At 30.8% G+C, this 11450-nt stretch overlaps 1 protein-coding gene across 1 annotated transcript; it reads right to left on the reverse strand.

The window, feature by feature from the left end:
• Positions 1-2056: 2056 nt before the first annotated feature.
• On the reverse strand, positions 2057-11160 carry LOC119686046. Its single transcript, XM_038100508.1, has 10 exons — positions 10909-11160; positions 10021-10062; positions 6258-6417; positions 5908-6155; positions 5719-5845; positions 5521-5629; positions 3138-3536; positions 2696-2798; positions 2518-2626; positions 2057-2436 (listed from the first exon to the last, which is right to left on the reverse strand). The coding sequence occupies exons 1-10, from the start codon at positions 11158-11160 to the stop codon at positions 2057-2059; spliced, it is 1929 nt and encodes a 642-aa protein (XP_037956436.1).
• Between the last annotated feature and the right edge of the window lie 290 nt (positions 11161-11450).

Below are 11450 nucleotides of genomic sequence, written 5' to 3' on the forward strand. Positions count from 1 at the left end.
TATTTGATTTGATAAATATATTTGTGAAAGATATAAATGATTATTCTCCTAAAAAAAATGTTATTCGTTAGATTAGTAAATGTTAGATTACTTTAAAAACATTCGTTTGGGCAACAAAATTCGACAAATCCATGGTCAATCTAGCTTGAACCCATATTTACCAATCGATAGCGCAATAAATCTCTACCGAATAATCGATGATTTTGCTACTAGTTCTAATGTTGATTCAGTTTGAACGGGGAGTGTCTTAAAGAAACAATTTCACTTAATATTATATATATAATATTATTAATTTTTTACAAATAATTTAATTACCTACTAAGACATATTCAATTTATTGCATTTTTAAAGAATAGATTTACATGGCTCTTTTAAAAGTCTTGTAAGCAATCAATGGTCCAGACAGATCAAAATGAAGTTTTGGTTATGTTCTTATAAAAAATGTAATATTAATATGTTCTCAATATCATAGATTTACTATCAACACATAAATAGTAGACGGTTATCTTATCAAACAACCTTTATATTTTGAAGTTCCATCAATCATGAAAGAGTTAGTGGTTGTCGGCATATATTGCTTTGTTGGCTAGATTTGATATGATGCCACTATGATCTGATCTGACCAGATCATTATGATGTGCGTGAAATATTCGGCCTTAGGTGTATTAAATTATCTTACTAAGATAGTGCTGTAATAACTTTGCATTATCTGATGACTTATGAAAACGCAGAACTGTTTTTAGATTGACTGAGAAAGCTTTGTTCGGAAAAGCAGTGTCGTTGAAAGCCAAAACTGCGTAAATCACACCATTGCATTCATTAAAAAATGAATCATTAAATAAAAATAACATCTGCGATGAATTTCGAGATTGATTGCGAGGTTCAAATTGTTTAAGTTTTTGCAATAAAGAAATTATATTCATTACAATTACGGTAGATAATATTTGCTTAATAGAAAGAATTGATTTATTAAGCATTTGTCAAAAATCTGTTCAACACTCTCGTTCACTTAAAACAGAAAGCAAGAGTTTTTGGAGATTATTATTCTAACAAATGCAAATTTAAATTGGAAAATAGATTGCATAAATTCCATGTGGTTTTATGAAAACTTTAAAAATATGTCACTTTGTATCTTAAGATAGGAAAAAGTTATTCGAGAAAGTAATTTCCAACGGAACGGAAAGGCACATTGGTTTGTTGCGCATTTTGGGAAAAATTTATCACTGTCAACACTTTGATTGTCAAAAACTTATCACACATTCATTCAATTGGTGTTCTTATACTATCTTTTCACAAATGAATTGATAGATATTCAATGGGTTCAAATATCTTGCGATGAAAAGTTGCTCTCTTGTCCCCATGCAAAGCAGTTATTTTCTTAATTTTATTGGCATATTGGAATAGTTTAACCAGAGTCCTTTGTAGTAAAGTTCAACTAAATTTTAATACTGGAAATAAATTTATTTTCTTTTAATGGTATTTGCTTAAAATAAATTTAGCACAATTTCTAGTACATAGTAACTATGGCGATTAGTGGTGCCTTATATTCTAAAATGGTACGATAAATGCATAAAAATTTTTTTATTAAATTCAGCTAATTTTAAACTTTAGTTTAACTTTTCTTGTATTTATTTTGATGAGTGAATTCAATTATTTTGTAAATATTTTATTCATTGTTAATCTCGAAGATTTGTGCAGCCGTTATTGTTGGTACTTATTTTCAGAGCAATCACTTGTTGGTTCTCAGGATTTTAATATTGAACTGTGAAGACGAAATTATATAAAAAGTGCCACAAAAATTTGAATTCCATCAATCAAAGTTAAAATCTTTCTCCAACTTTCTTTCATTGAAATTGATTTCATTCAAGATTCAATAAAACAGAAATTCCGATTCAATCAAATTCGGTAATTCGGTGCGAAATACCACATTAAAAAGTTGCCAACAAATACGTAAAGAAAAAAGAAGCGCAGAAATCGATTTATTGTAGTTTTATTTTTGTGTGGAAAATTACATAAATAAGTAAGCAATCTATGGTATGTAGTATTACAGAACGTCTTAAATATAGTAGACTTTAGCATAAAAGTATTCTATAATAAACACAACAATACTAATTGATATACCCACAATCCATATAAGCAGAATGCCAGCAAAATTTGCCATATCGAGTTTTGTAGGACCTAACTTTAAGGTTGGATTTTTTGATGACTGTATTTGTTCCTGTTCGTTTTCATTAAGATAAGTTGCTGAGGCCTTCCACTCCCAAAACTTGGCAAAACCAGCTGAACGCCAGGTAGAAATAAGGTTATTAAACTTACTCAAAAAAGGCCACAAGCGCCGTACTATAAAAGTTGTGTATTCATAGTAGATATCATCGTGCATAATTTTTAGACGATCTAAGGCCTCTTTAGTAATATAGTATCCATTAGCGAAGTGACCTAAAAGTGAATAAATAATTTTTATATAATTATTTTCACATTGATTATTTCTAAAAAAAATTTGAAATAAATTTTTCTAACCAAATTCCAGACGTTCCAAGATGAAACCCATATTTTCAGTTTTGGCTTTTATTTTCATTTCTTCAAAGCTGTACGACTTATATTTATGTAAAAGACCTTGCGAAATTGGCTAATTGTAACAAATATTGCATTTTTTAATTTCTTTCTTTCTAAATATTATAGGTTTTTGACAACTTACATCAGTTACTGTTCTTAAAGGAAAAGTCCAATCGTCAGATGTACCGCTCCATACCAGACCGTGTTCATATAAACGTTTCATAGAATCAGCAGCTTCACCAAGTCTACAATGATATTACATCATTAGTGTATATGGAATTATTAAATTCAATTGTAATGGCAGATTTATTATATCTTTTCTTTCTCATTATATTAACCAAATTTCATATGTTATAGCCATATGACAACTGTGAAAGTTTCAACGTAAGAAGTAGTGATGGCCCTCTGTCGACAAGGAAAGTGTTAGATAAAACTTCTTCGTGATAATGTAAATAAATATAAATTTATTGAATAGATATTTCTATATATATATTAGCATGTGAATTCAATAATCATCTTATTAGCTGAATAAATTAACTTCTAAATATATTGCATTTAATACTTAAGTTCATTATTATACTTACGTTGGCAGTGTTAAGATAGACGCTAGACCTCCACCGTAGATGCTAGTGATAATAATATCGATCACATAACAGGAAAATAGTATTACTCGCACAGATGAAGCGCTAAGAGTTTTACCGGAACTTTGTGACACAAATAATTTCAGAGTCGTTACTAAACCAAAATGAAAACTTTTAGTCCATGACTTCTTTGTATTCTCCACAGAATTCCCGAAATGGTAAGTCATTAGTAATCCAATTGTTTCTATTAATAAACAAGCGAGAATTCCACACCAAAGAAGTGTTTGAAATGGTTTAAATGGCAGGAACCAACTTGTTACTCTTGTTGGAGCCGGTACCATACATGTTACACCGGATCTCCCAGTTATAGATGTCATGTCCACTGATATATAACACATGTACCTTAATAATTGAATTTAGATATAAGAGTGTAAGAGAATTTTTAATATAAAATTATCAAGAGACAGTAAATTCGTGTTAAGTTATAGGAACAAAATCAAATGAATATAAGTGAATCATTATTATCAATGCCTAATCTCCAAAAAAATCATTTTTAAATGATATAAGTTTAAAATCTTTCCACTTGTGTTGTCTTTATGAGCTTCACAGTAATTGAAGTTATAAAAAGACAGTCATTATTTTACATAAAATTGATGGCTAATTTACCACAGTTAGAATGATCAAATTTAGGTCAAATATGTACCGTTTTGTTCGATATCTTGTTTCTATTAATTATAATTTAATTTCATTGTGCATCTCTCATAGATGTCATCGTTCCTATTGGCAAAAAATTAACACAATCGATTTCCACAAGCCTCTCTTGAAGCTAATTTTTCACAAGAAAACTCGTTCATTATGAACAGGAACATAGGAACAAATGGTAATCACTTGGTAACAGGTCTGGACCATAAGGTGGATGTGTAACAGTTTTCTAATTAAGCTTCCGAAACTTTGGCAGAGTCATTATCAATGGTCTGACGTTTTCCTGATGGAACACAATTCCAATTGCGCAAAGTTGGCCATTTCTGGGCGATTGCTACCTTCAGATGGTCCAATTGTTGACAGTACAGTTCCGAATTAAGAGTTCTGCTGTAAGGTAGCAGTTAATAGCATATGATTCGCTGCCAATCCCAAATAACGAAACCTTCCTGGCCTTCAATCCTGGCTTCGTCCCCATTGCAACTGGCTCACCGTGATTCAACCACGACCGTTTTCGTTTGATGTTGTCGTAAGTGATCCTTACTCACTTTTCATTACCAGCTACCAAACACTCCAGAAATGGCTCGATTTTGTTACGATTCAGCAACAATTTGCAAATGAATATTCGGTTCATGAGATTTTTTTGCGTTAACTTGAATGGCACCCATACATGTACCTTTTTTTTGTATCGAGCCTTATTTAAATGGTTCCAAATGGTTTTTTGTGCAATTTTTAGGTCTTGGGCAGTCGAAGTGGTGACGGTGACTTACATGACAGTCGGACTCGACAATTTCGATTACTAGATTGACGTCAAATTTAACGAAACGGAATAGACGAAATCGAATTTGCGCATGATTTGTTGCTACAGATCAGGACCAAAACATTACATTTGTCAAATGGCATATTTTCTCTTTGCTAGTGCCCATCTTGACGTGTGTTCAAACAAAACTAAGTCCACCAATTAGCAAATTGTCAAAAGTTTTTTAGTACGAAATCTTATTCTTTTAACGCCATTTAACGTTACCCGATCGGACTTATATGTACTGCAGGATACAGATAACTAAAGTCAATTATTGGGAAAATACTGCAATGCTTTTTAGTTCATTAAATAAATAAATGGGTTCTTGGGCTTGAAATGGTTATCTAAAATGTCTTGTCATCATACTAGTATTCCTTCAACTACCATTTGTATCAATATCACGCCATCGTTATTTCTAGAGCAGTTACTTTTAAACTGAGCTTAGAGATCTAGTAAATACTAGAATTAAGTGCTTGAAATGGATATTGCAAATAATTTAAATTAATTAATAAGATATTAGTATCTCATACAACTCTACTCTTTATCATATAAGCTACTTTTCTGATAATCGAGAATATCACGATCAGACTGAGAGAGTAGATTCTCATTTTCAATTCGATTATTTTATTGTGTTCCTTCCGCATCGAAGACATTTAATACCATATCAGTGGTTATGTGCCCAATTTTCATATTTAACAATAGCACTATTAAAATATATTATATAAACAAAATTGATTTCATGAAGATTTTGTGCAATTTTTAATAACTTGCAAAAAACAAGCTATGATATCTTCAGTGAATATCGTCATCATTTTTGTGTGGAGCAACATAACAGTAGAATGCAATAGAATGTAGAATTGTTGTTCAAATATATATATATAAAATTACCATAAATAAAATGCACCCATTCCAATATCAACTTGTTTAGAAACAACTAAGCCTAGTATTCCATCACCAGTACCATTGGGATATATGAAACCCCATTCAGTTTTCTCAGCTTTGTTATTTATTGAAGAGATAAAGTCAAAGATATTTTTGCGTCAATTGGAAATTTTAATCAATAAGACTATGATTGATGAGACCTACTTGTATCCACTTGTACAGTACAATTATAAAGTTCACAAAATATGAGCACTAAACGTATTTCAGTGCCATCCATGTATATATCATCATTTGCATTTCTGGATACGTCGACCATATTAGGTGGCATATCCTTAAATTATGTTAAGTATTGATAGCAAATTTTGAGATAATAAATATCGAATTTTCACTCACATTGCTAACAGCAACAAAGGGTCTATAGTCAAATGCCGATATTACAATTCCTCGTCCTTGTAAATTTACTAACTTGTCAGGATACAAATTCACGCCTTTACTGAAAATATTAGATACAGCATCGTAAGTGTCAATTAGTTGAATATTACTTTGATCTTCTTTAGACGAACCAACAAATTTATTAGTTTTTATTTTAAATACAGAAGATTCTTGAGTTTCTCCTTCTATTATTAGAATATTTGGTTGATCTGAAAAAAAATTTTGTAGTGACGGCGAATTCTTCAATTTTATGAAAAATAATATTTTAATTTAAAGTGCAATTAATTATTTTGTTTTAAGTATCTATTCACCTCTAAAGATAAACGGTTCTGAAAAATAATTTTCATGTTTTAAGTCATTTCGGTAGATAAAAAGGAATTTGTTGCGCATTGAACGCCAAATAGAGTACACGCTAGACTTTCGAAAGGATCTGGCAAAGGTAGGTATGTCATCCTGAAACACAATGAATACCTAAAAGATCGAAAGAGTAAAATATATTATTTCTAATATAGAAAAATGGCTTAATCCACCTCACAGCATGTATTTTCTATAGCCACTGTTAATTTTTTATCCAAGGTATCATAATCTAAATTATTTTCATTAAAATGTTTTTCCTTGTTTTCATAGCTATAGATATCATTCGGGAATGATGCATTGAGGTTCGCTACCAGAATATTTACAAGTGGTCTCACATTAGTATCTGAGTTCATTTCTAATTGAAAATCTATATCCTGATTCCAAAAAATACATATTGAATACGTGTCCAAAAGATATTTTTGTACTGAAATTGAAAAATTTTAAATTAATTTATTATAATTATTAATATTAATATTATTAATTAATTATAAATATGCTTAAGTACAATAAATAAAAGTAATTAATTAATATATTCTACAAGTACCTATTAAATTAATAAGTTTCGACCAAAAATTTGTTGCGGGTATCAACATTATGAGGTTAATATGCTTCAGGGATATGTAGTAAAACTAAGCAAGTTTTTTATATTTTCGTCCTTATAAAGGACTTGTAGCTGACTTTTATATGCAGATTTACGCATTTATTTAATTATGCAATCAACTGCACGCATATTTGTTCATTTGTTCATATTTGCATTGATTTGTCTTGCATAATTCCATATAAATCGGAGCTATTAATTTAATTTATTTATTTAGCATCAGATTGCATTTGATTTTAATAATTGTATTTGCCTTAATTTATTTATTTATTGCTTTAATCATTGACTGCATTAGTCATTGGCTATTAGACTTTAAGCTGGGCCTTAAAAGAAGAAAGTTAGTTATATATGCATGATTTTCATATATATAAATTATTATTTATAATAATAATTTCTTTTCATTAGCACTTAAAATGGTTTTAAATTTGAAAATATACGTTAGATAGTAATTAACACCAAGGAACTATAATCCTTCCGGTTTTGAGGACAACGTCTATAACTACATTATTGAATCATGACCTAAACTAGTTTTTCTTTAAGGCTTATATAATGAAACATGCGTTGATTCTTTGATAGATCTAGTCTATTGTATTAAATATAGGATACTATACACACTGACTCAAGTGATCTACAATCAGTGTTCACAAGGTTCAAAAAAGTGACCCTCATATTGTGCTAAAAAGTTTAAAATGTTTCTTTTCTAACTAATCTCAGATTAAACTTATACAACAGTAATAATTTTAGTTGGAGATTATTTAGGAAATTCCGATAAAATAAACATTTTAAACTTGAGTCAAGAGAACACTTAAGTCGCTATGTAAAGATTCTCCTGTATATGGTAATATGTACATTTGATCTTTTAAAAAGAGGTTTTTGCTGGAAATTTTATAATATAGTTCACATACTAAAAAGTTAATTATACGTAATAATAATTTAGATTATTAGAGTGCTAGAGTGGTACAAAATAACAATTCTTTGACTTGGGTTATTTCTTTTCACTGATTCAAAGAGAAAGGGAAGAACAAGGAAAGCTATTGTGTTACAATCTACTATGACAGTTACAGTCCACACCACTTATATGAACTTTTAACCTAAAATCAATTAAGGATTCTATGTAACTAAGCAATATTAATTTAGGAATCATGACTGAAATTCTGACAGGGCATGCAGGCTAAATAATTACCTTACAAAAATTAGAACTAACTCTAAGCGAATTTGTAGGTTGTGCTGTGAGTTTGTCTGAGAGAAGTATTATGAGATAACTATCATCTCATATCGGGTAGAGAAATAAAACGCTGTAATGTAGACTAAAGACAACAATTTATGAAGAAAATTGATTGACTTGGACAGTTACTCCAAGTGGGTCGCAATGCAAATACCTCAATATATTTGCATAAAATAATATAAATTTTTTTTTAAAATTAAAAATATGATTTCAAGGAAAAACAAGTCTTTGACATGATTTATTTAGATTTATTATGGATTATATGCCGATCTCAAATATTGGGAAGAAAGACATGAAACATTCGAAAATAATGTTCAAATAATTTCATGTGAGTTTCATATTATTGAATTGGCAATGTTTTTCCATTCTTCATTAGACATTTTTCAATGCTTATCACATTTGATCTATCAAATTCGAACATCTAGTTAAAAAAAGTTGCTCTGACCATGTACTAGTTAAATTGACCTGATCATTTTCTTAGAAAAATATTAATTCATATGGGAAAGGAGATATGAAAACGCACAAGTGGTATGGTTGAACCAACATGATGCGACGAATAAGAATATTTTGACGTGAGATTTAGTAAAAATCTAGTTAAATTAACCAAATTATTTTTCTAAGTGTACTTACTGTATGATATTAAACATTTTGTCAGATTCCGGCTAATAATTAAGACCCATCTTTAATCTTTATGTTATTTCCTCTATTTTAAAAAATTGTAGCAAATTGATTGAAATACTTTTTAGAATCTCTGAAACAATCACAAGTGTTTGTATAGTTTGTTAACCAGGAAGGAATATCTAGAAGCCAAATCATTCAAATTACACCGTTCACATTATGTAAAAGTCATCAACATAATATTATTGGACCTCTTAAGGTTTAGGGATTAAAAAATTAGGATCTGGTACTTTTGCCATAAAACTATGGCAAACAATTTACTAAAAAGCTACTATATATAGTACCGGTACCTTTACGCAATAATACACTAAGTTAATGACGTAAAAGCTTTACTGTTGTAGTTAGGAATAGAAATGAAATGCGTGTCCGTACATTTCGGATGGACTATTCAAAAGTGAGGTGATTAACAATCAAAGAATAATCTATGCATCTAAAAATTGTGATCTAACTAATGCTTCATTTTCACTATACCATTTTCAATGTCAAATATTGTCAGTATAATGAAAACCGATAGTCATATGATGCCATATTCGCATTCTTGTCATGTTATAAAAGTACATTTGACACACCAGTCAATTATAATCGTCATTTAAGATGACATAGTAAAGCAAGGCATAAGAATTTTATTTCGTTTGACAGTAAATCAATTTTGTAGTAGCAATGGAAAGGAGATCCTTAAGCTCAAAATTTATTTAATTATTACTTACTTATTTATTTACTTGTTTGATCATAACAATCCGTTACCGGGTTTCGGCCTGACGCAGCATGTCCCTACAGGCACCTCTGCTTCTTGCACACCTTCCCCAGTCTCGTACATCAAGTCCGGTTATTGGTCTCTCAACTTGTTAATTCGCTGAATTATATTAATGTCGGGATAAAACTCGTACAGCTCATGGTTCATTCATATGTCGTAGTCGTCTCCAATTCGTAGAGGACCCAAGATTTTCCGAAGAACTTTTCTCTCGAACACTCCCAGTGTTGCTTCACAATTTTGTGATAACGTGCATGCTTCTGCGCTATAAAAAAGCATAGAAATGATGAGCAACCTATAAAGCGTAAGTTTTGTTTATTGAGAGAGAGCTCTACATCTCAATTGCATACTGCGATTCTTTACTGAAAGCATCACCTACTGTATGGTGACATCGGTGTTATTTGTCATGGCGGTATCAAGGTAGATAAAATCATTAAAAGATTCGAAAGTATAGTCGACAGTCACTAGCTCGGCATCCGAGCGACGAACATTTCTACTACTAGTCTGCTACTTCATTTAATTATTAATCAATTAGATTCTTGGTCTGAATATACAGTTAATATAATTTTATGATATTATGATTAAGTAACGAATATTTGCATAAACACAGCATATCTGAATTCTTCCATAAAAATAATCTTGAGAGTGTTTCAAAAGTTGAATAAAAAACAACTGCAACAACTGCTCTACTGAATCAAATACTTTCTGATATAATTAATATTTATAGGGATTTTTCCACCCGTACTCCACAGAAAATGAATAATTTCCTTTTTATTAATTTGCACTCTAATTTTCGCTAATGCATCAACGGATTAGTGCACATGTACATTGTATGCATCCAGCTTCCATTTTCAGATCTTCCACGTTTGCGGCATGTATATATGTGTATGTATTTCTGTACATGCATAAGTATATGTATTCAAATATATTAAGAATAATGGCGTATAAAAAATTGAAATATTTTTAGCACTAAAATAAATTTGAATAGCAAAACGAGAAGAAAACAAATTTGAATTTATAACAAAAATTTTTGTACTCAATTTTCCACTGCAGCTGCAATTCACAAAAAGCAATGAACGCACTAGGGCGGAGTGGAGAAATAAATATCCTTTGCGTATTGTTAGATGCATCTGTGTGAAATATACTGCAAGGGGAGTGAACTGCAGTTCATAAAGGAAAAATGATAAAAAGGAAAACTTCATCTGTGCTCATAATGTTTGACATTTAATCAAGTTTGCTGCGCTTAACGTAGCAAAATGCCGCAAATTTTTTAGTTTGACAACAGCAACGCCACATCATTGCCATTCTGTTAAACGCAGCAACATCAACATCAACAGTAACAGCAATAGCGACAGCATCAGCATCAGCAACAGCAATATAAACGGCAGTGGCAGCAACAGAAATAACGTCTGCGTCAGCTGCAGCGCGGGCAGGCGACGTTGTTAATGTAATTTCTTTCCAACAAATCTTCTGGTTGCGTGAAAAATCAGTTTCTTGCTGCGTTTGGTACAGTTGCAAATCATTGAGTGACTGCGTTTCACACACAGTATAGCGTGTGTAGCGAATGCAAGGATGCTGGTTGAAAGGACCTGCCTGCGAAGGCATGTTTGAAGAAATGCACAAAACGGAAACTATTAACCGCACACCTTGAAGCCAGGCAGGCAGTAGATTTGATAGCATTTGTCAAAATGTTTTTCACACAAAATATGCAAATAATGAAAAGAAAGGCAGCATTACAGATTTATTCAAATGAAAAATTCTCAACCGTCTTTTATTGCAAGTGAAAAGTGAAATATGCTTCACATTTACCGAAAAATGTTGCTGGCTCTGATTTTGTAATTTAATGTCGTAGCTTGTGTGGGAGGGAAATTACAAAAATTTTGCTAAATAAATTT

The sequence above is a fragment of the Teleopsis dalmanni genome, chromosome 1 (genome assembly GCF_002237135.1).
Source record: "Teleopsis dalmanni isolate 2A chromosome 1, ASM223713v2, whole genome shotgun sequence".
NCBI lineage: Eukaryota > Metazoa > Arthropoda > Insecta > Diptera > Diopsidae > Teleopsis > Teleopsis dalmanni.

Coding starts and splice junctions, on each gene's coding strand:
- LOC119686046 (XM_038100508.1), bottom strand. CDS start 11,160: ATGCCTTCGCAGGCAGGTCCTTTCAACCAGCATCCTTGCATTCGCTAC. Junction 10,063..10,908: donor CTGTTGCTGATGCTGATGCT/GTCGCTATTGCT, acceptor TAAATGAAGTAG/CAGACTAGTAGTAGAAATGT. Junction 5,630..5,718: donor TACTGTACAAGTGGATACAA/GTAGGTCTCATC, acceptor TAAATAACAAAG/CTGAGAAAACTGAATGGGGT.